The sequence below is a fragment of the Acipenser ruthenus genome, chromosome 8 (assembly GCF_902713425.1).
Source record: "Acipenser ruthenus chromosome 8, fAciRut3.2 maternal haplotype, whole genome shotgun sequence".
Classification (NCBI taxonomy): Eukaryota; Metazoa; Chordata; class Actinopteri; order Acipenseriformes; family Acipenseridae; genus Acipenser; species Acipenser ruthenus.
In genome coordinates this window covers 59,022-84,915 of record NC_081196.1, presented here as the reverse complement: position 1 = coordinate 84,915, position 25,894 = coordinate 59,022, and the positions used below count along the sequence as shown (strand labels likewise).

Below are 25,894 nucleotides of genomic sequence, written 5' to 3'. Positions count from 1 at the left end.
GAATAGGTTCAGAACCCTACACTGTGTTTGAACAGGTTCAGAACCCTACACTGTGTTTGAAGAGGTTCAGAATGTTACACTGTGATTGAAGAGGTTCAGAACCCTACACTGTGTTTGAAGAGGTTCAGAATGTTACACTGTGATTGAAGAGGTTCAGAACCCTACACTGTGTTTGAATAGGTTCAGAACCCTACACTGTGTTTGAACAGGTTCAGAACCCTACACCGTGATTGAAGAGGTTCAGAACCCTACACTGTGTTTGAAGAGGTTCAGAATGTTACACTGTGATTGAAGAGGTTCAGAACCCTACACTGTGATTGAAGAGGTTCAGAACCCTACACTGTTTGAAGAGGTTCAGAATGTTACACTGTGATTGAAGAGGTTCAGAACCCTACATTGTGTTTGAACAGGTTCAGAACCCTACACTGTGTTTGAATAGGTTCAGAACCCTACACTGTGTTTGAAGAGGTTCAGAACCCTACACTGTGGTTGAAGAGGTTCTGATTGAAGAATTAAGAACATAAGAAAGTTTACAAACAAGAGGAGGCCATTCAGCCCATCTTGCTTGTTTAGTTGTTAGTAGCTTATTGATCCCAGAATCTCATCAAGCAGCTTCTTGAAGGATCCCAGGGTGTCAGCTTCAACATTACTGGGGAGTTGGTTCCATACCCCCACAATTCTCTGTGTAAAAAAGTGCCTCCTATTTTCTGTTCTGAATGCCCCTTTACCTAATCTCCATTTGTGACCCCTGGTCCTTGTTTCTTTTTTCAGGTCAAAAAAGTCCCCTGGATTTTGAATGCTTGAATCAGATCACCGCATAGTCTTCTTTGTTCAAGACTTGAATAGATTCAGTTCTTTTAGCCTGTCTGCATACAACATGCCTTTTAAACCCAGGATAATTCTGATTGCTCTTCTTTGCACTCTTTCTAGAGCAGCAATATCCTTTTTGTAACGAGGTGACCAGAACTGAACACAATATTCTAGGTGAGGTCTTACTAATGCATTGTAAAGTTTTAACATTACTTCTCTTGATTTAAATTCAACACTTCTCACAATATATCCGAGCATCTTGTTGGCCTTTTTTATAGCTTCCCCACATTGTCTAGATGAAGACATTTCTGAGTCAACATAAACTCCTATGTCTTTTTCATAGATCCCTTCTTCAATTTCAGTATCTCCCATATGATATTTATAATGCACATTTTTATTGCCTGCGTGCAATACTTTACACTTTTCTCTATTAAATGTAATTTGCCATGTGTCTGCCCAGTTCTGAATGTTGTCTAGATCATTTTAAATGACCTTTGCTGCTGCAACAGTTTGCCACTCCTCCTATTTTTGTGTTGTCTGCAAATTTAACAAGTTTGCTTACCATACCAGAATCTAAATTAAGGATGCTGTGTGGTCCAGTGGTTAAAGAAAAGGGCTTGTAACCAGGAGGTTCCCGGTTCAAATCCCACCTCAGCCACTGACTCATTATGTGACCCTGAGCAAGTCGTTTAACCTCTTTGTGCTCTGTCTTTCGGGTGAGACGTAGTTGTAAGTGACTCTTCAGGTAAGTTGCCTTGGATAAAGGCATCTGCTAAATAAACAAAATAATAATGTAGATTAAGAATAGCAGAGGACCTAATATTGATCCCTGTGGTACACCACTGGTTACGTCGCTCCAATTTGAGGTTTCTCCTCAGTACTTTTTGTTTTATACATGTTAACCACGCCCAAATCCTTATGTATGCACTTCCTTGAATCCTTACTGCGTTCAGTTTGAGAATTAATCTTTTATGCAGGACTTTGTCAAAAGTTTTCTGGAAATCTAAATAAACCATGCCTTTACCAGGGGAGACCTCTGGGAAAGCAGATGAGTGAGGCTGTTCTGTACAGCGGTGAAGGTGGGGTCGCCGGTTGATGCCCAGCCTCTCCCCTGTTTCACAAGCTCACTCTTTGCCTTCTGGATTATTCTTGCCACTCTGTCCCTTTGTGAAGTACTGGAAATTATAAATGGAAATGGAAATTCCAAAGTAGGTCAGGGAAGCAACAGCAGACTTGAAGATAATGTCCCCACAACTATGCAGAACATTGCACTTAACATTCTTCTTTGTGCACAGACTTGCGCTAAGCATTATCACTGAGAACTACAAGCTGCAGCTTATTAGTTGCAAGAACTGGAAAAAAAGACTCATCTCATATTGCGTTTTTTCCGTGAGCAACATGTAAAAAAGCATCTGCTTTAGGAATTCCTGGAAAAGTGGTTCTCAGTAGAGAGGATATTGGCTTCCTCAAAATATACTGGGAGAGTATATTTTTGACACTGGACAACAGGGAATACAGTTTAAAAAAGATTCAGAAACCACTTTTAATCATCTTAAAGGGAAAACAGCTGGCGCAAAAGCTCTGTCGCAGAAAGCCTTATCACATAAATTATTAATTCTGTATTACCAAATACCATTTATATATTTCTGAAGTGAGGTGTTTTGTTTTGAGATGACACTGGGGTTTCATTGAAACGTTGTGAAAACTCTCAATAGTCTCGCAACTTAATGCAATAATGAGCAGGTATATCCGGGTACACAACACAAAAGCCTATACATTGGACGAAAAACACAGCTATCAACTTTCAAATGTAACCATTTCATGTTGTTATTATGTAATTATTTAAACAATGTAATCCTTCATATAGAATCTAAAAAAAGTCCAGAACTTTAGTAAAGCATTCAGAATTCTAAACGGTATTGACAATGTCGACCCAGGAGGCTTTTTTGACCTGAAAAAAGAAACAAGGACCAGGGGTCACAAATAGAGATTAGATAAAGGGGCATTCAGAACAGATTCTGGTATGGTAAGCAAACTTGTTAAATTTGCAGACAACACAAAAATAGGAGGAGTGGCAAACTGTTGCAGCAGCAAAGTTCATTTAAAATGATCTAGACAACATTCAGAACTGGGCAGACACATGGCAAATGACATTTAATAGAGAAAAGTGTAAAGTATTGCACGCAGGCAATAAAAATGTGCATTATAAATATCATATGGGAGATACTGAAATTGAAGAAGGGATCTATGAAAAAGACATAGGAGTTTATGTTGACTCAGAAATGTCTTCATCTAGACAATGTGGGGAAGCTATAAAAAAGGCCAACAAGATGCTCGGATATATTGTGAGAAGTGTTGAATTTAAATCAAGGGAAGTAATGTTAAAACTTTACAATGCATTAGTAAGACCTCACCTAGAATATTGTGTTCAGTTCTGGTCACCTCGTTACAAAACGGATATTGCTGCTTTAGAAAGAGTGCAAAGAAGAGCAACCAGAATTATCCTGGGTTTAAAAGGCATGTTGTATGCAGACAGGCTAAAAGAACTGAATCTATTCAAGTCTTGAACAAAGAAGACTACGCGGTGATCTGATTCAAGCATTCAAAATCCAGGGGACTTTTTTGACCTGAAAAAAGAAACAAGGACCAGGGGTCACAAATGGAGATTAGGTAAAGGGGCATTCAGAACAGAAAATAGGAGGCACTTTTTTACACAGAGAATTGTGGGGGTATGGAACCAACTCCCCAGTAATGTTGAAGCTGACACCCTGGGATCCTTCAAGAAGCTGCTTGATGAGATTCTGGGATCAATAAGCTACTAACAACCAAACGAGCAAGATGGGCGGAATGGCCTCCTCTCATCTGTAACCTTTCTTGTGTTCCTGTGTTGTTAATAACTTCAGGACCCAGGAGGCTTCCCGTGTCTTTTTGATTCACTGGAAGTCCAGCCAGACGGGTGATAGACCTGACCGACTGCTGTGTGCTTTCTGTCTGTCTCTGCCCAGCTACACTTAAGACAAGCTGCTCAGAAACAACAGATTATTTTAATATTATCGAATGAAACAGCAAAGCCCATCTTTACCAACAATACGCGCTGCCGCACCTGGTCAGCCATGTCCAACACAGAGGAGGCATTGTTCTCCAGCGGCTTATCACAAACCAACAGTGTGCAGGTGGGAGAGGAGGAACAAACACTAACCTGCTTGAGTCATGCCGATGATTGTGCTGTAAATACACACTACAGCCTGGCTGTCTATCCCGATATAGATCTGTTTTGGTCGTTCCTCTGTGAATATTACAAAAGCTGAATGACGAAAGCTTGTCTCTCGAGGGTGGTGAGTAGCACAGTAATCATGCAATCCCTCCCACTATCTAATCAAATGCTTACAGGGTTCATATTACAAGCCCAGTCTAAACCTGTAGGCTGTATTAGCAAGTTCATTACATAGCAAGCCCTGGAAATAGAATAAACAGCACTCTTGATCAGCATGTGCTAATTTGAGGAATATTAGGCAGATAGCCGATCAGAGACTTCAAGCTTGTCTACTGTAGAATATCAGTAATTGATAACATGTATACAGGTTAATTATCGTAGGTGCATTTTGTTGTATTCTGTATTTATAGGGCCCTACTCACTAAGCCTTCAGACATGAGGCTTATAAACCACTAATGGAGAAAGAAAATTAGAAACATGAGCTAAAAAATACATTTAAATGAGATCCACAAAAAATCAGGTTTATACACTGTTTGCTGGTGAAATTAAGATTCACCACTATTTAGATCATTACATTTGACCCCCATGTTTTTTATTTGTTTCTCGTTTTGCTTCCCCAATAGTTGTTCAGGAAAACCATCACAGTCGCTCCAGGATTCCGCGATCACAAAAAAAATCGCAGAATTTGCTCTCTCTCACAGAATTTTCAATTTCTTGCAAAAACATGTTCTGTTTTTTTTTCAGATTTTAATAATGTGATTTAATAATAAAAAAATATTAACTAACTGTGTCTTTATTTTTCTTATTTATTTGTACTCATTAACACTTTTCATTAAAAAGTCATTGCCGCAGAATTTTCTCATTGCAGATTTTAGGAAATTTCCATGGAGACTAATATATATTGGATTTGAATGAAGAGAAAAGGAGATTCTCATGGTGACTTCAGCAATGTGACAGGGACACAGATGAGAGGCTCCTGTCCCACGTGCTGGGGGTCCTGCATTGTTTGTTTTGTATGACTGGGGTGGCAGGTTATTGGAATCACAGCTCAGCAGCTTTACTAAGCTCACTGTTTACTGTAGATTCAGCACAGATGCAGCACAGGTTGACAAACTGCTGGCTCATCTGACTGCTTACAGACTTAGCAAAGGATGTTGACTAAAGCATGGGATTTTCCACAGGTAACAAATGCCTAGGACAGACATTTTTAATGACAAATAATGTGTTCTCTCAGTGCCAGACAGCTCCCCTTACTTCCCCAGGCTCCCAGAATGGTTCATATTGCTGCAGACGTTCAAGGAGGAGTGGCAACAGCAGCCCACGCACACACACACCCCAAACCACAAGGGATATTAGCACTCTGTACAGCGATTTCATTAGGGTTCCTCAAACTATTCAACCTTATATTAAACTGTCATCGGGCTAAGAATACATCTTCCATCTTCCATGTAGAATAAATGGAGTTTGTTGTTCTCTGAATACTATATAATAAATGGAGTTTGTTGTTCTCTGAATGCTGTATAATAAATTGAGTTTGTTGTTCTCTGAATACTATATAATAAATGGAGTTTGTTGTTCTCTGAATGCTGTATAATAAATGGAGTTTGTTCTCTGAATACTGTATAATAAATGGAGTTGTTTTTCTCTGAATACTGTATAATAAATGGAGTTGTTTTTCTCTGAATACTGTATAATAAATGGAGTTTGTTGTTCTCTGAATACTGTATAATAAATGGAGTTTGTTCTCTGAATACTGTATAATAAATGGAGTTTGTTCTCTGAATACTGTATAATAAATGGAGTTGTTTTTCTCTGAATACTGTATAATAAATGGAGTTTGTTGCTCTCTGAATACTTTAGACAGATAAAACCCTCACTAACATGGTAAACTACAGGGGATTGTTTCTCAATAACTCACTTGGGTGAATATTGACAAAATGCTGTTTGTAAAATTGCTATTTAGAATACTCTGTAAGTACTGAGTTTTCAGTTCAGAATGGTATATGATCCATTTTGATGAAACAGAGTAATACATTAAGACAAACTTTGTGTGAGTGTTGCTGGTGGTTCAGTAACCTTACATGGAGCATTTTAACAAGTTTGGGGAATCTACACCAATGTGATGTGATGAGTAAATAGCTCAGTATCATCTGACAGCATGAAAGCAGAACTGTTTTTATTGCTGTGCCCTTGAGGGAAATTCCAGTCACTCTACATTTAATAAGAGGCTATTAAGCACTCAGTCAGTGTGCCTCCTGTCTGTCATCTTAATGCTCTGTAACACACTGCAGACAGGAGCTGAACTGCTGAAATCAGTGTCCCTGAATGAGCTGCTGCTGTCTGTCATCTTAATGCTCTGTAACACACTGCAGACAGGAGCTGAACTGCTGAAATCAGTGTCCCTGAATGAGCTGCTGCTGTCTGTCATCTTAATGCTGTGTAACACACTGCAGACAGGAGCTGAACTGCTGAAATCAGTGTCCCTGAATGAGCTGCTGCTGTCTGTCATCTTAATGCTCTGTAACACACTGCAGACAGGAGCTGAACTGCTGAAATCAGTGTCCCTGAATGAGCTGCTGCTGTCTGTCATCTTAATGCTGTGTAACACACTGCAGACAGGAGCTGAACTGCTGAAATCAGTGTCCCTGAATGAGCTGCTGCTGTCTGTCATCTTAATGCTCTGTAACACACTGCAGACAGGAGCTGAACTGCTGAAATCAGTGTCCCTGAATGAGCTGCTGCTGTCTGTCATCTTAATGCTGTGTAACACACTGCAGACAGGAGCTGAACTGCTGAAATCAGTGTCCCTGAATGAGCTGCTGCTGTCTGTCATCTTAATGCTGTGTAACACACTGCAGACAGGAGCTGAACTGCTGAAATCAGTGTCCCTGAATGAGCTGCTGCTGTCTGTCATCTTAATGCTGTGTAACACACTGCAGACAGGAGCTGAACTGCTGAAATCAGTGTCCCTGAATGAGCTGCTGCTGTCTGTCATCTTAATGCTGTGTAACACACTGCAGACAGGAGCTGAACTGCTGAAATCAGTGTCCCTGAATGAGCTGCTGCTGTCTGTCATCTTAATGCTCTGTAACACACTGCAGACAGGAGCTGAACTGCTGAAATCAGTGTCCCTGAATGAGCTGCTGCTGTCTGTCATCTTAATGCTGTGTAACACACTGCAGACAGGAGCTGAACTGCTGAAATCAGTGTCCCTGAATGAGCTGCTGCTGTCTGTCATCTTAATGCTGTGTAACACACTGCAGACAGGAGCTGAACTGCTGAAATCAGTGTCCCTGAATGAGCTGCTGCTGTCTGTCATCTTAATGCTGTGTAACACACTGCAGACAGGAGCTGAACTGCTGAAATCAGTGTCCCTGAATGAGCTGCTGCTGTCTGTCATCTTAATGCTGTGTAACACACTGCAGACAGGAGCTGAACTGCTGAAATCAGTGTCCCTGAATGAGCTGCTGCTGTCTGTCTTCTTAATGCTGTGTAACACACTGCAGACAGTTTTTTTTATATAATAAAAATGTCAAGAGATGGGTCCTTGCTGATTTACACACACACACACACACACACACACACACACACACATATATATATATATATATATATATATATATATATATATATATATATATATATATATATATATATATATATATATATAGAAAGAACAAAAATAACACAATGTTTCCCGTAGTTGAGTAAATAGCACAGCATCAATATCACACAATCCAATACCACTATAATGAGGCGCCTGTGCTTTTCCATTACTGCTTACAGACATACTGACTGTGCATGAGTGTTTACAGAGGTTTGGATAAAGTAGGCGGTTGTCAGAAGCATCCTTGTTTCTGTTTATCCATCTATTCTAAATATTATGAAATAGAACTCACACTGGAATTAGTCCATCATTGCTGAAATGTACAGTAACCATTAGAATGCAATTTTGCACCCCCCTCCAAAAAATACAACTAAAACGCTGCTACATTAACAAGCCCTTAACATTCTCCCATTAAAAAGGGTGACCAGCAGCAGTATCTGAGTCCAACCACGTGTCTAGCTTGCTCCAAATTCAATCTGTGGAAAGCAATGGGAACCATGTGCTGCTTTACTGGCACCTCTTCAGACCCAGTGAGGACGGTATGTTGCTTTTCATTACACAGTATTGAGGAGACAGCATGTTTCTTAGTTGTATTTCAATCAAAGTGCTCAGCCAAAACCACACAACACAACAATAAACACATAATGACACGGTGCATTACATATTAATGCTGTTACAAGCATACATGCCCTGAAGCTGATTGGCTGAGACAAGCTGTGAGGTTTCTAATCATTAGAGGACACGGCATGGCAAGTGTGTTTGAGCAATGCACTGGGGCTCCATCAAGAGGATCTCAAGCTTTAGTGTGTTTGAGCAATGCACTGGGATTCCATCAAGAGGATCTCAAGCTTTAGTGTGTTTGAGCAATGCACTGGGATTCCATCAAGAGGATCTCAAGCTTTAGTGTGTTTGAGCAATGCACTGGGATTCCATCAAGAGGATCTCAGGCTTTAGTGTGTTTGAGCAATGCACTGGGATTCCATCAAGAGGATCTCAGGCTTTAGTGTGTTTGAGCAATGCACTGGGATTCCATCAAGAGGATCTCAAGCTTTAGTGTGTTTGAGCAATGCACTGGGATTCCATCAAGAGGATCTCAGGCTTTAGTGTGTTTGAGCAATGCACTGGGATTCCATCAAGAGGATCTCAAGCTTTTACTCCACAGTGTGTTTCATGATATTTTGTAAAAAAAAAAAATGTAACCTTTTACATACGTATATCATGACAATGTTTTTCAAACACAATGTTATGAAAATGGAGGGTATTGCAGACATATGAAGGTCTGAAGCATGTTTAAATGATAGTTATTCTACATGTTGAAATGTAATCTCAGTTGCTATAGACTGCATGTTGAAATGTAATCTCTGTTGCTATAAACTGATCTGACGCAGTGCAGCCTGTTTGCTTTGGTCCTGAGATCACAGTGAGTAATAACTGGATACGACTGCTGGAAAACCGCTCCCGGTGCTGAGTCGTCATGTTATTAGAGCACATTAAACACTGACACACTGAACCCTCTGGTGCTGAGTCATCATGTTATTAGAGCACAATAAACACTGACACACTGAAGGCTTGGTGTCTGGGTTAAGAATGAAAAGAACACAATGACAAACCTGCAGGCATTTTATTCACTTAAAATAACTCATATTTTCTTTACAAAAGTGTATTAAAGTAAGATAAAAATAAAGGTTGATTGATGTTGCTCTGGTGTAATCATCCAGTGCATTGTCTTTATATGAGCCCCCATTATAAGGAAGTAATCCCCAGGTAGGGGTGGGAGGGGCTCTAGGTTCTCTCCATAGTCCTTATTAACAAGGAAAACAACTCATGAGAAAAAGAACAACCCCAGACTGCTTACAGCTCCCTAAATCACATATGTGTGCTTTTTCTGATTTGGTTGAACTTTATTTGGGTAATTTTTCATTTTGAAAAAAAAATAATAATAAATTAGAATGACAATTATGAAACTTTAAGAATTTAGCTAAACAAAAACACCTTAATGCAAAATATAAAAATGGTTAACAAAACAAGTCTGTTCTCTGAATTCTAATAATTTAACAGTTAAGCAAAGAGTTTGCTCTTAAAATCCCAACCACTCGCTTGGACGTGTAGCTGTATTGAAACTGTATGGATCCCCGATAGAGGTAAAGGTGACCTGTGGAAAAAAAGAGGAAAGGCTTCAAAGCTTCAGACTGCACACTTCTTTAGGGTTAAGGAAACAAACTGATACAAGTAGAGGTGCAACACCAAAATAATAACAGATAGCAGATCACATTTCCATTCTTTATTATTTATTATTTAAAAAGAACAAAGTTAAAAACAGAGCAACGTTTCGGCCAGATGGCATTCATGGCATTCATAAAGCATTCATATTCTAATAAACACGCAGCTCAACTTCACTTATGGGAGACAGAAGTCATCGTTGCATAGCAAAATTATCTGGCAATGTTAATAATGGCAAAACCCAATTTGCTAAGTGCTGCGGTGCAGGAGAGCTGTAAAAGCTGAATGACAATTAATAATACAAACCATATTCATAGAAAGCAGCTTCTATTTCTTCTCCAACACCTGGAAAATCATCTTCAATAGATCTGGGGTAGCCTTTGTCCATTGTTCCACTGTACTCATCGTAACTAGAAAATAGAATGTGTTTGTTTGATTTGTGTGTTCATGCTGTAAGCGTCTTACAGCTGCTGTTTCGTTAAAAGGCTGCCTCACCTCCAGTAGTCCTCGTCTGTAAACAGCAGGGTCTTTCCAGTGCCTGTGATCTGCACAGCGGCATCGATCCTCCGAACAGTTTTAGGAAGACCCAGCTTGTGAATGTATTTGGGGTACCCTTCCACCAGGTTATATCCGTTCAGAGCCCACATCCTGATTCCTGTCACAAGTAAAAGTCAGATCAGCATCATCAGGGTCCAAATCATTTGACCATTGAAAATAAAAACAACAGGCAGCACAATACTGACCACTGAAATTAAAAACAACAGACAGTGCAATACTGACCAATGAAAATAAAAACAACAGGCAGTGCAATACTGACCATTGAAAATAAAAACAACAGACAGTGCAATACTGACCATTGAAAATAAAAACAACAGACAGTGCAGTACTGACCAATGAAAATAAAAACAACAGACAGTGCAATACTGACCATTGAAAATAAAAACAAGGTCCTTTTCTGCAGACTCATATGCAGCGTCCACTTTGTTTGGGAGAACCGGCCAGGTCATTTTAATCAGCGACTGTTCCACATCCACCATCTGAGGGTGCAGGCGCCAGTAAAACCTGACACACAACAAACCAACAGGACTGGGTTAGTCTCACTTACCAGCACAGCAATCAGTTTCAACAGAGGCAACCCAAAGGGCGTTCGTCTTCTCCTGAAGACTGGGATTGCTCAATTCAATGGGGGGCAGTACAATTAGAGGTTTACTTTCTCAAACGTTACCTGTCCTTGAAGATAATCGTTTCTCCTCTGAGTTTTGTCACGGCATCAAAAGACAGGAGTGGGTCACACTTCTTTGGCGCTTCAGGATGCGGTTTAACTTTAGGTGGATTTGGGTTCGGACCTGAGGGTAAGATGGACTGGGGTAAGCAACCATTTCTAAGCAGAAACAAGAATATGAAGCACAATCCTTGAGTGTATATAGCACACAATTAAATGATTTGCTTAGGGCTTGCTTCTATATATTAGCCTGCTTTAATTGAATCAGCCAGTGATGCACTGTTCTTTAGAACTCAAAAAGGCAAAATATTGCTGAATCAAGCAGTGCTAAGCTGCTTATACAATGATGCCTATGTTAAATGAAGCCCATGCTGTATGGAAGTCAGATACAAGCCTTAACTTCATCATCTACTATGCCAGGGGCGGCCGACACTGCTCCTGGGGAGTCACAGCAGCTTTTATAGGTAACCCTTAAATCATCAATTTCTGAAGAATGGAAGTTGTTGATCAATTTAGCAAGTTAAATTGTTCATTTAAATCAGGAGAGGTCAGCTCTGGTGCAGGAGAGCTGCAGGGAGTTCAGGTTTTTGTTCCAAATGATCTCTAAATTACTTCATTGAACAAATGACTGCTTAAATTGAAAACAATACTGCTTAACTAGTCAAAATGTAGTTGTTCCAATGATTAAGGGTTACCTATACAGCCTGCTGGGTTGTGGCTCTCCAGGACCAGGTTTGGCCACCCCTGTACTATGCCATCTACAGAGCTCACAGCTAATTCTTATACTGCACCCATTGCAGGTCATTTAGGAGTCTTAAGAAATGCTCTCAGAAATGTGAAGGTACCATAAAGTGACTGAATTCCATGGACATCGTCTTCTGAAAGGGGGAATCCTTTGCTGAACGAGTACACTGGGTACATCAGGGATCCGGGATCCTCGGAGTGGGAGAGACCCAAAGCATGGCCAAATTCATGAGCAGCAACAATGAATAGGTTGTAACCTAAAGAACACATCCTCATTTTATACACATTAATACACATTGTGGATGCTTCAAGTATGTGGATGCGTCAAGTTCTGTTACTTTGTCTAAACAACTGTATATCTGTAAAACACAATATATATATATATATATATATATATATATATATATATATATATATATATATATATATATATATATATATATATATATATATATATGGTACCACTGGAGTCCGTTGACCAAGTCTCATCTTCATCAAAGTGCGTGTCCCCCCCAAGTCCATTGCCAGGTGGGTAGGCATGGGCCAGCAGACCATTGGGCCCATCAAATGGATTGAAGTCTCCGTGCTCTACAAAGGCAATGGGTCAAGTGATTCAAATTCACATACAATATAACAAGAGCATTGGATCACAGTGTGCACCACTCCACAGCCATGTGAGACAATGCAGTAAAAGGTCTGAACACCTTATGCTTTCCTACACGTGATGAGAGCTTGGGAATCAGCTGGCAAATGAAGTCAGTTAATGCATGAGCGCATGCACTGCATTCCCAGGTGAAAGCCCTGCACTGATACTCCTAAGGAAACACATTGATGGGCGTTCTAGTATTATTGTATATTTCACAGCAATTCACCTCATTCTGACAACAGGTGTTATCCAATTTAACCCAGGTATATTATATATTGCCTTTGAAAAAGTGGAGTATGTCTTCGCTGTTGTCTAGTAAAAAGAATCAAGCTGTCTGAAACACTGTTGAAACTGTTGTTGCTGGATACGAATGTTTGAATACCAGGATATCATTTACTGAATCATAATATATGTGGCAAGCCTGTGGGTGGTGTGCTTTTGGACCCTACTGGAAACTGATGAGACACAAACTGAACTCATACACTGAGAATGTTATACTTTACACTTGTGTACCAGTGCAATATAGTAATAATAAAATAAACTGCCGGCACCAACTACAGTGACTGCCGTTGTTTTATTACAGGACCTTTTGACCCGAAGGCGATCATGATGTCAGCAGTGCCCTCGTGTAGCTTTCTGAAGACCAGCGGCGTCACGTCACTCCAGACTCTGAGGGCATTGTGGATCGCTCGGTCAACCTCGGAGGCTTTCACATCCGGGGTGTAATTCACAATCCTCAAATAAGGGGGTACATTGCTGTTAGCATGAATCATATCCCACTGTGCGAGGTATCATGTCAATTCACAATCCTCAAATAAGGGGGTACATTGCTGTTAGCATGAATCATATCCCACTGTGCGAGGTATCATGTAAATTCACAATCCTCAAAATAAGGGAGGACCTTGCATCATATCCCACTGTGCGAGGTATCATGTAAATTCACAATCCTCAAAATAAGGGAGTACCTTGCATCATATCCCACTGTGCGAGGTATCATGTAAATTCACAATCCTCAAAATAAGGGAGTACCTTGCATCATATCCCACTGTGCGAGGTATCATGTAAATTCACAATCCTCAAAATAAGGGAGTACCTTGCATCATATCCCACTGTGCGAGGTATCATGTAAATTCACAATCCTCAAAATAAGGGAGTACCTTGCATCATATACCACTGTACGAGGTATCATGTAAATTCACAATCCTCAAATAAGGGAGTACCTTGCTGTTAGCATGAATCATATCCCACTTTGCGAGGTATCACGTAAATTCACAATCTTCAAATAAGGGAGCACATTGCTGTTAGCATGACTCATTATTATTATTTATTTCTTAGCTGACGCCCTTATCCAGGGCAACTTACAATTGTTACAAGATACCACATTAGTTTTTACATACAATTACCCATTTATACAGTTGGGTTTTTTATTGGAGCAATCTAGGTAAACTACCTTGCTCAAGGGTACAGCAGCAGTGTCCCCACCGGGGATTGAACCCACAACCCTCCAGTCAAGAGTCCAGAGCCCCTAACCACTACTCCACACTGCTCATGTCTCACTGCTTGAGGTTTCAAGGTAAATGCTGGTAAATCTGGATTTTAAAATGCTGCTTCTCAACAACAACATTCAGTTCAAATGATTTTTGTGCCCGAGCTTTTGAAGCAGCATAGAAATGTGATTGTTTTCTTGTTTGGATGTTTGGACTAGGTGGACAGAAAAAGGATTTGTAACTTCATAATAATGGGGGAACAAAAAGCACACGCACATGCATTCAAAGCATTTCCCCAAGACACTGGAAACACACACCTAATGGCTTGAATAGATGGGATGTGAGAATCATTGGGGAGCCTGCACTGACATGACATGTCCTCTTAGCAAGACACTCTTGTAATTATATGAGAATTTGCAGTTACTTACCTGAATGTCACGTTAGTTGTTTTCCATTTGAGATTCCTGGGGAAGAGATTATATTCTCCAACATCAGGAACGCCACACCTTGGCACGTGCATCATCTCTAGAGTGGCAGGGTCCAAATTCCCAGTTACTTCCAGGCCAAAGAAGGACTGCATCTCTTTAATTACCAGCGACATGGGGCTAGTGGACTTCCGTGGTCCCTGAAGTCCAGGGGCCAGGCCATAGAATTTCCTCAGATATTTCTGGGAACAAAATATATCAATTCAATGAACAACTTCAAACACTAAATGCTGAGTCGGGTAGAAAATACGTTGACATGTGTTTCGCCTGATACCTGCCTCCGTGTCCTATAAGCTTAGCCTATGAATATGTTAAATACAAGAGAGAAATCATATTAATCGTGGAGAAAAATACACACACTGTATGTTATAACATTGGCCATCCTTTTAGTACAGCTATGTAAGGCAGTCAAATTGAACTATTTGTCATATTCTTTTTATTTTTACTAACCCTTTAAAATAATGGCTGCTAATTCATAAGAATTGCAATAGATTTTATAGCATTCACAGGAGTAACATCTGAATGCAAATTCTGTTCTGACAAAGACTTATATATTATCATTTTCAAATGGTTACTTTTCCCCTTTGAATATTTATTGGCTGAGTATTAAGATGTAACTCAACTTTAATAAATGGAGAATTACATTTCAGTGAAATACTTATTCTATCAAGTCAATGAGAGATTGTGCAATAGACAGGTTCAAGCTGTTGGACCTACCTCTGCAAAATGCCAGTTGTCTTCATCTTTTTCACTGTCCTCTGCGGACAATGGGAACGCATAAGAATATGCAATGTTGAGTAGAACCACAAGCCCACTGTACCTCATCTTGCCTCAGTAATTAAGCAACGCCCAGACTGACTTCTGTAAGGTACATTGTGGAAGAGCTTTTTATAGTGCTGTCAAGTGATCCACATGATTCACCTTCATCCCAACCCCCCAATCCCCATGATTCACCCCCCCATGCCACTTCCTGCTCCAGTGCAGTGCAGAACTGCTTACGGGGCTGTCTGCTGCACAGTGTGTGGGGGTTACAGGGCCTCTCTATGTGGGTTCGGAAGAAGGTGGTCGAGAATGAGCCATGGGGAGATTTTCAGACTTTGAAGTGTCCTTTCAGAAACACAAGCAACTTGATACACAGAATGACTTCATGCATTCACTCTGCGCAGATGTCTACAAACACACTTCTTACAGATTCCACTACGGCAACATTTTCTGTCATTTATGCAGTTTTTAGGAACATGCTACAACAGGAAGAAGAAATCGTAACGTAGATTTGAAGTGGAGAAATGCAGTTTTCAGAAGCATTTTGATGCCATTCTAGACAGTGGGTTATGGCAACACTGTGTCTTTCATATCAAATAGTAGCACGATGCTCAACTACAGTTGTTTCTGTAGCACTGTATGTGAAATAGGATAGGAAACCTGGCTTTAGTACTGGCTCTATGGGAAAAACTGAATAGCTTTCTTGTGCTTTTCAGTACAAACGGACACTTGATGCACGATAGTGTTGCTAAATATATGCTGCCCAGGGGGATAAAAAGAAGCCAGCAAACCACCTCTCATAGAATAAACTGAAATCCACTCCAACTATATTGCATGAATCACAAGTAACCTTAAAATCCACTGTGTCATTTGCACCACTTTTTATGACATTTAAAATAGTAGGTGATTCCCTAAGCCTGAGAATGGAAACAGGGACTCATTTGCTGTAATACACAACAAGCACAATAATGGGGGATCAACGCATGCTGATAATGCAGGATCAACGCACGCTGATAATGCAGGATCAACGCATGCTGATAATGCAGGATCAACACACGCTGATAATGCAGGATCAATGCACGCTGATAATGGGGGATCAACACACGCTGATAATGCAGGATCAACGCACGCTGATAATGCAGGATCAACGCACGCTGATAATGCAGTATCAACGCACACTGATAATGCAGGATCAACGTGGGCTGATAATGTGGGATCAACGGGGGCTGATAATGCAGGATCAACGAGGGCTGATAATGGGGGATCAACGCACGCTGATAATGCAGGATCAACACATGCAGATAATGCAGGATCAATGCACGCTGATAATGCAGGATCAACACACACTGATAATGCAGGATCAACATGGGCTGATAATGTGGGATCAACGCACACTGATAATGCAGGATCAACACATGCAGATAATGCAGGATCAATGCATGCTGATAATGCAGGATCAACAGACACTGATAATGCAGGATCAACGTGGGCTCATAATGTGGGATCAACGCACACTGATAATGCAGGATCAACGTGGGCTGATAATGTGGGATCAACGCACACTGATAATACAGGATCAATGAGGGCTGATAATGGGGGATCAACGCTCGCTGATAATGCAGGATCAACACATGCAGATAATGCAGGATCAACGCATGCTGATAATGTGGGATCAACGCACACTGATAATACAGGATCAACGAGGGCTGATAATGGGGGATCAACGCACACTGATAATACAGGATCAACGAGGGCTGATAATGGGGGATCAACGCTCGCTGATAATGCAGGATCAACACATGCAGATAATGCAGGATCAATGCACGCTGATAATGTGGGATCAACGTGGTCTGATAATGTGGGATCAACACACACTGATAAAGCAGGATCAATCTGGGCTGATAATGTGGGATCAACACACACTGATAATGCAGGATCAACGTAGGCTGATAATGGGGGATCAACACACACTGATAATGCAGGATAAACACATGCAGATAATGCAGGATACATGCACGCTGATAATGCAGGATCAACGTGGACTGATAATGTGGGATCAATGCACACTGATAATGCAGGATCAACGTGGGCTGATAATGTGGGATCAATGCACACTGATAATGCAGGATCAACGTAGGCTGATAATGGGGGATCAACACACACTGATAATGCAGGATAAACACATGCAGATAATGCAGGATACATGCACGCTGATAATGCAGGATCAACGTGGACTGATAATGTGGGATCAATGCACACTGATAATGCAGGATCAACGTGGGCTGATAATGTGGGATCAACGCACACTGATAATGCAGGATCAACGTAGGCTGATAATGCAGGATCTACGCACGCTGATAATGCAGGATCAACGTGGACTGATAATGTGTGATTGGATACCCAGCACCTCTGTAGATGTTTTACAGCATGCACTGGGTTGTGATTGGATACCCAGCACCTCTGTAGATGTTTTATGCACTTTGGCATGACTAACGTTGTTCCCCTTTAATTTTCTCAAGCTTTCTTTGCTGTGAGACACCGTATCTGCTGATTTGGTGACTATATCAACCATTAAACATGATTCCAGTCCTGTTGTTCCACACAGACACACATCATCCAGAAAATGTTAGTCAGTTATGAGGCATGTCCGCATGCTAATATGAACATCTCTTTGCTTTTTATTGTATTCATTAACAGAGCACTAGAGCCCAAATGAATGCAATCCAGTGGGATACTTTAGTGTAAAAGAGCTGCTTTGTCAGATTCACACAGTCCAGCATGTACAGTAACTTCTACAGCCCTGGTGCACAGCAAGGCCCATTCTAGCACAGAGCTGTGTTACACACACACCCTTAATTACTCAATCGACCCAGTTACACCTCTGTCCAGGTATTTATCTGTTCATTATTAAATTGATAACCTCTGATGTGGATTTTCCCTTGAGGACTGGAGTTGTGCTCCCTTGTCCTGTAGCTTCTGTTCACATGTGTAATGCATTTAGAGCCCTGTTCGTTATCGTTGCTGTATTGTGTTGCACTCTCATGTGTAATGCATTTAGAGCCCTGTTCGTTATCGTTGCTGTATTGTGTTGCACTCTCATGTGTGATGCATTTAGAGCCCTGTTCGTTATCGTTGCTGTATTGTGTTGCACTCTCATGTGTAATGCATTTAGAGCCCTGTTCGTTATCGTTGCTGTATTGTGTTGCATTCTCATGTGTAATGCATTTAGAGCCCTGTTCGTTATCGTTGCTGTATTGTGTTGCACTCTCATGTGTAATGCATTTAGAGCCCTGTTCGTTATCGTTGCTGTATTGTGTTGCATTCTCATGTGTAATGCATTTAGAGCCCTGTTCGTTATTGTTGCTGTATTGTGTTGCATTCTCATGTGTAATGCATTTAGAGCCCTGTTCGTTGTTGTTGCTGTATTGTGTTGTATTCTCGTGTGGATGTAAGTGACATTTCTGAATAAGTGGGGTCATTGTTTAATCTGGATTGTGTTGAACTGGAAATGGAGATTCTTAATCTTCAAAATGATATTGAGTTGAAAGCAAGATACCCAGTCTGACTTCTGGACTTTAGTGGACAAGGACAAGCACATAAATCTCTGCACAGCAGCAATGAAAGTGGCATCCTTATTTGGTTCCTCTTATCTATATGCTTCTGCCTTTTCAGACATGAACTTTATCAAATCAAAATGTAGAACCCGCCTGAGTGACGAGCATCTGAATGGCTTCATCAGGGTTGCGCTTTCTAATTACAAGCCAGATTTTGCTGGGCTGGTAGACAACATAAAGTGTCACATTGAAATCTAGGTAAGAATAACATTTTTCTTTATTTTTAGCTTGGAGTTCTTTGAGGAGTGGCTCACAAATGATTTTTTGGAAATCAGAAGTAGCTCTTCATAGTAAAAAGTTTGGAGACCCCTGCCCTAAACTGACTTAATGAAGTCCCGGCATCCTCCTGGTAACTCCAGCCTCTTCCTGACGGCCTCGGCTGGGCAATGCCTTCACGAGCACCATCTTGGAGTGGAAGGGTTTCGTGTAGCAGTTCTCTCCATGGGGTGGACGCTCTCCTCCTTTATGATCAGACACAGCAAGCTTTCGCTTAGCGCCCGTCTATATGGCTATGGCTGTGCAGTAGCCTCGAGCTGTGGCGCAGACGCCTTTTGATCTCCACGCAGCCACACTCCCCAGCCAATCCTCCCAATCAACTCAGCGCAGCCTGCCTGGGACACGCCCCCCCAGCCAATCCGGACCTCCCGATCAGCTCCACGCAGTCTGCCCGGGGCACGCCCCCCAGTCAATCCAGACTGCCTAGCAATGTGTCTCCTGTACCATGTCCCTGCTGCATACATTGTGTAAGAACCAGGGTGCTACACATATTTAAATATTTTGCTTTATTTCATGCAATGCTATATAACTTTATATGATTTGATTGTCACCTTCCACTAAATTTGAACAAGCAGCCCCTGATTTTTGTTTAACAAATTGAAATCGACGTGTGCAGTAAATCATGTTTTTGTTACAGTGATGAGGAGTGATGAGTAGATAATCGGGAAGCAGCTACCTATCCTGAACAATACCCATGTGTGATGAATGTCATGTAGGCAGCCAGGTTGCAATCGCACAACATACATTAGTATATGCTTCCCTGCTTTCAGAGTCATGATAGGATTGGAAACGATGGGAAACAAGAAAAGAAGATTGGAGTGGGTTAGGGTGCGTTTACAATGGCAGGCACACATGTTTATTTAAAATTAGTTCATCACATAATGTTGATTCAGCAGAATTTAGGGAAGTTATCGACTGGGACTTTTTTTATATTTGTCATATGTTCCCCACGCTGTATATAATACAGAAAAGGCTTAATCTTCAGTTAATATACATATGCACAGCCTCATTGTCTGAGCAGTATTTCTGTTGAACAGTCAGTTTTAATGCTTTTATTCTTACTAGTGTAAGTAGTCGTCTCTCCTTTCTGAATTCAGACAGTGATGCTTCCTCAAGTGGCAATACTTATACTGCAAACCCCTTAGATCCCAGAGCATTCCACTCTGATCATAAAGGAGACTGAACCAGACAGTGATATGTCATGCAGTATCCTCTTCACTGAACCAGACAGTGACATGTCATGCAGTATCATCTTCACTGAACCAGTGATATGTCATGCAGTATCATCTTCACTGAACCAGACAGTGACATGTCATGCAGTATCCTCTTCACTGAGCCAGACAGTGATATGTCATGCAGTATCCTCTTCACTGAACCAGACAGTGACATGCAGTGACCGTGTAACCAGGTCCACCAATACCATTGTTCACAGAATGTCTGGGTGGTGCATTCTGCGGCATCCCAACATACATGAGTCATTGCATTATATAGCTCAAACATTATGCCATTACATTATATACCTCAAACACCGCTGTGTTGAAGTGTGCTCACACTATATTAGCAATACCTTATATTTACGGTGTCATATCTCCTTACCACACACTTTGAAATACAAATAAAATCATTCATGTCTTAAAAGTGTGCGTGTGCAGCATCGTTAATGGTGAATAATAACATATAATTTCACAGTGAGAAGAGCAGTGTAGTTTTCAGTATAGACAGTGGCCAAAGACAGCAGCCAATGGGTTAAAAACAGCAGCATCTGTTGCATCATTAGAATAAAGACTATACAGGAAGTCTTGAATACATATGTTGCAGTTTAGTCTGGGTTTGGATGTGCAAGCTGTTAACTGCATTGCACAATTCACCGTGAGACACAAGCTGAGAAGAGTTCCTGCAACACAATTACAAAAACAAACACAATTGCTCCATGTTCTACTTAAACACCTATTTGAAAAAACTACAGCATGTATTTTACAGTTAAACTGTTTTCTTCAAGCTGTTATAGAATTCATTCCGAAGAGATACCAGATGTTGCTTTCTTCAGACATTTATTTTTTTAAATATTTTAATTTCCCAGGTAAATTCTGTGCTCACCTGTAGAAGCCAAACAGACTCTTATAGAGCCATGGCTGTGCCCAGAATACACATGACATATCAGAGCAATATTATTATTATTATTATTTATTTCTTAGCAGACACCCTTATCCAGGGTGACTTACAATTGTTACAAGATATCACATTATACTTTATTTCACATTATACAGATATCACATTATTTTTTACATACGATTACCCATTTATACAGTTGGGTTTTTACTGGAGCAATCTAGGTAAAGAACCTTGCTCAAGGGTACAGCAGCAGTGTCCCCCACTTGGGATTGAACCCACGACTCTCCGGTCAAGAGTCCTAACCACTACTCCACACTGCTGCCCCTACTATAGCAATAGCACTAAAGTAACACTCACTCACTCCTCTCTCAATAGCGCTATAGTACCACTCACCTCTCTCAATACCACTATAGTAACACTCACTCCTCTCTCTCTCTCTCAATAGCGCTATAGTAACACTCACTCCTCTCTCAATAGCACTATAGTAACACACACTCACTCCTCTCTCAATAGCACTATAGTAACACTCACTCCTCTCTCAATAGCACTATAGTAACACTCACTCCTCTCTGTCTCAATAGCGCTATATTTACACTCATTTCAATCAGCTAGTTTACATTAGCAGGACCCACAGGTTGACCAGGTTCATACCATATTTTGGTTAAGGTTAGGTTTACGGTTAGGGTTAGGTTTGGTTGGGGTTAGGGTTAGGTTTGATTGAGGTTAGGTTTACGGTTAGGGTTAGGTTTGGTTGGGGTTAGGGTTAGGTTTGATTGAGGTTAGGTTTGGTTATGGTTAGGTTTGGTTGGGGTTGGGGTTAGGTTTGATTGGGGTTAGGTTTAGGGTTAGGGTTAGGTTTGATTGAGGTTAGGTTTGGTTATGGTTAGGTTTGGTTGGGGTTATGTTAGGTTTGGTTGGGGTTAGGTTTGGTTAGGGTTAGGCTTAGGGTTAAGGTCAGTTTACATCGAGATAACAAAATAAGTTATAATAATAATAATAATAATAATAATAATAATAATAATAATGTGTATTTTTCCTTATTTGCATGCATGTATGAATGTTAAAGTCAGTGCTCTGCTTATAATAATATAATGAACGTGCAACGTGTGCAGCGCTCTGCTTATGATAATAACATAATGAATGTGCAACGTGTGCAGCGCTCTGCTTATGATAATATCATAATGAACGTGCAACGTGTGCAGCGCTCTGCTTATGATAATAACATAATGAATGTGCAACGTGTGCAGCGCTCTGCTTATGATAATATCATAATGAACGTGCAACATGTGCAGCGCTCTGCTTATAATAATATCATAATGAACGTGCAACGTGTGCAGCGCTCTGCTTATGATAATATCATAATGAACGTGCAACGTGTGCAGCGCTCTGCTTATGATAATATCATAATGAACGTGCAACGTGTGCAGCGCTCTGCTTATGATAATATCATAATGAACGTGCAACGTGTGCAGCGCTCTGCTTATGATAATATCATAATGAACGTGCAACGTGTGCAGCGCTCTGCTTATGATAATATCATAATGAACGTGCAACGTGTGCAGCGCTCTGCTTATGATAATATCATAATGAACGTGCAATGTGTGCAGTGCTCTGCTTATGTGAAAATCACCAACAGTCTTGCATCACTGCTTCTGAGAATCTTGCGCTCAAATATTTCACATAAGGACAAGAAAATGAAGTCAGGAAATGTTTACATACTTTTAAGATAACACAGCAAGACATCTTCATTGCAGCCGAGTAATGATGAAATAATTCCTTTAATTAGTACATAGCTAGACATTCACATCTTTGATGATGTAACCCTATCAAATCTGATAGATTGTTTTGTGTCTCTCAATACTTATAGCGTGTCCTGGTTCCTGGGATGGCTTTAAGCCTCGGTCTTAAGATGTTTTTGGGTGCTGTAGTACAAACCAATGCATTATAATCTTTTCTACACATGGAGCTGCTTTCACAGACCCTCGTCAGTGCTAATCTTGGATTACGCTATCTAAAATAACATTAGCTAGTCTAAGAGTAGTGCTTATCAGGGTCAGTGAAACCAGCCAGCAATTTATTTTTTATCCCAGGCATGCTCAGTTGAAATGTGGTGGCCATGGAAGATGTCTGAAATCTTATGTCATGCTACTCAGACCATTCACACAGTTTTTATTGTACATCGCCATTGTATAAATTGTGTTTTCTGTAAAGCAGGATGCCTACATAGGGGCCCTATAAAAATGTACAGTAAGATTGCATTGCATTGTATTATAAAAATATACAGTAAGATTGCATTGCATTATATTATAAAAATGTACAGTAAAATTGTATTGCATGATATTATAAAAATGTATGTAACATTGTATTACATTATATTATAAAAATGTACAGTAACATTGTATTGCATTGTATTAAATGTGTTTGTCCTAAAGTCAACTTGAAGTGACTTGGGATGTGACAATGGCTCCTGACTGTACTGTAAACGTGCTGAAATACATGTGATATAAGCATGACTTCACCTTGTTGCACAACTGTGTTGTGCAGCTACCATCAGTGTGGGAGTTCTGATAGTCTCTTGTTAGTCATTGTTATTATTACTGTGGTATGTTCTGTGTTGTGAACCTTGATCCTGAGCCAGTCTCTCTTGATCCTGAGCCAGTCTCTCGTGATCCTGAGCCAGTCTCTCGTGATCCTGAGCCAGTCTCTCGTGATCCTGAGCCAGTCTCTCGTGATCCGGAGCCAGTCTCTCGTGATCCTGAGCCAGTCTATTGTTCTTCATTGTTATTATTAATGTGGTATGTTCTGTGTTGTGAACCTCAATCCTGTATTAAAGTTGAGACAATGCTAGCCATACATTTTCCAATAATTAGCAGATTTTATTGAAACAGTTTAATTTAATTTCTAATCTCTGTTCCTGTAATTAATGGTGTCATAATGTAATATGTTTTGTGTAAAAATATTTAGATTCAATGTGTAAAATGATAAATTAATAAATTCTGCAAAAACAGCAGCTCTTGTGAAACCTGAAACTCCCTTTGCTGCACACAGCACTGTATAGCAAGTGGTGTAAAAGCAGACCCAATCACTACACATATAAACAGTGATATTCAGCACAAATCCATCCAAGCACAATGTCTTGCATCACTCATTTTGCATCACATGTCCATATTGCAGGAAGTGATTCAATGATTAGGCATTGTGGTCTACACTTGTACAAATACAGGACCAGCCCTACAGTTCGTTAACATTTCATTCACAATTGGAACTGGAAACATAATAAATGTAAGTTGAGCAAAGTGGTGTTTTCCAATATGAATACACGGATGTGCAAGTCTCAGACATGTTACATTGTTCTACTCTGATGCACAATGAGAATCAACAATTTACTCCACTAGTAACTGGCAGAAGGCACAGGTGTCGTTGTCCATCAAATCAACAGTACAAAGGTCACTCCTGAAATCAGGACTTAAAGGATGTGCTACAGTAAGAATACCTCGGCTAAGAAAGGGGAACAAGACTAAGAGGCTAAAATATGCACAAGAACACAGACATTGGACTGTGGAACAATAGTCAAAGGTGCTTTGGACTGTTAATGGATTTTTAAAAAGTTGTTTTAGATGCCTAATTAAATCACAAAGTGGTCAAACATTTTCACACATAAGTGCCTATGGTTTCGATACCACTGTTACATACTACATATGAACAAAGTCAAATATAATGAACGCAGACAAAGCATGCTTTTCAATGAAATCTGTAGTCATTTTAACAGTCTGATTTCATATCCAGTTCATGTCAATGTGGTGCTGCCCTCTTGTGGCAATGTTATAGCAGTTCAGCAGCAGATGAGGTTTCACTAACTGTAATACAAGTTAGTAACACTTTTTATAGAGTTCCAGAGATTATTCATTACTAACATAATCAAATCAGATATTTGTATGCATCTGCTTATTAAACTATATTGTTTATTAATTACCTTAAAAATGTAATTAACATAAAATATGACACATGGCTTTGTACTTTCTCTTAGCACATGGAGTCAATAACGCATGGGTTATTACTTGTTTCCTGTCTGCTTTATTCATTTTTACAGCTTTAACTGAATTTAAATACTTTATAAGTAATAATAATAATAATAATAATAATAATAATAATAATAATAATAATAACATACACACATACCCATACAATTACTAGAAATATATATACTATATATATATCTGTCAAAAATGTTTTAGATTGATAGAGATAGAGAGATAGATTGAGAGAGAGAGACAGAGAGATAGCGAGAGATAGAGAGAGAGAGAGAGAGATAGATAGATAGATGGAGAGATATCCCTATCACAGTCAATAAATAAATAAATAAATATGTAAAACAAATGAAAGCCCTATTGATGCTGTGCTGATTAACACACATTCTGACTGCATCATTGCAACTGAATGACTGAAAAGCCTCTGCCAATGATTTCAATACAAAAAGTCTCATTGCAACTGAATGAATGTAAAGACTCTGCCAATGATTTCAATATAAAAAGTCTTCTTTTAATTAAGTTATGCTATCACATCCTGCATTACACAATTAGGTATTTACCTCCAGTGAGAAACTGAGGGTGTTTACTTCCTCCTTACTGCTCATGACTAATGGCATTGCTTAAGAAGCACAGCGTCAGAGTGCTATAAAAGAGCCTCAGATCCCAA

General features: G+C 40.1%; 1 protein-coding gene across 1 annotated transcript; it reads right to left on the bottom strand.

The window, feature by feature from the left end:
• Nucleotides 1-9,248: 9,248 nt before the first annotated feature.
• LOC117973054 (collagenase 3-like) lies at nt 9,249-15,288 on the bottom strand. Its single transcript, XM_034924032.2, has 10 exons — nt 15,153-15,288; nt 14,379-14,617; nt 13,050-13,198; nt 12,280-12,405; nt 11,919-12,074; nt 11,077-11,197; nt 10,780-10,913; nt 10,347-10,506; nt 10,158-10,261; nt 9,249-9,783 (listed from the first exon to the last, which is right to left on the bottom strand). Exons 1-10 carry the CDS (start codon nt 15,258-15,260, stop codon nt 9,683-9,685), a joined length of 1,398 nt encoding a protein of 465 aa, XP_034779923.1. The 5' UTR covers nt 15,261-15,288; the 3' UTR covers nt 9,249-9,682.
• Nucleotides 15,289-25,894: the final 10,606 nt, after the last annotated feature.

What these genes read in the sequence shown, in the direction of transcription:
- LOC117973054 (XM_034924032.2), bottom strand. Translation starts at nt 15,260, where the DNA reads ATGAGGTACAGTGGGCTTGTGGTTCTACTCAACATTGCATATTCTTAT. An exon ending in ACAACTGGCATTTTGCAGAG is followed by an intron (nt 14,618 to 15,152) that starts GTAGGTCCAACA and finishes TTTTGTTCCCAG; the next exon opens with AAATATCTGAGGAAATTCTA. An exon ending in GATCGCCTTCGGGTCAAAAG is followed by an intron (nt 12,406 to 13,049) that starts GTCCTGTAATAA and finishes TTGCCTTTGTAG; the next exon opens with AGCACGGAGACTTCAATCCA.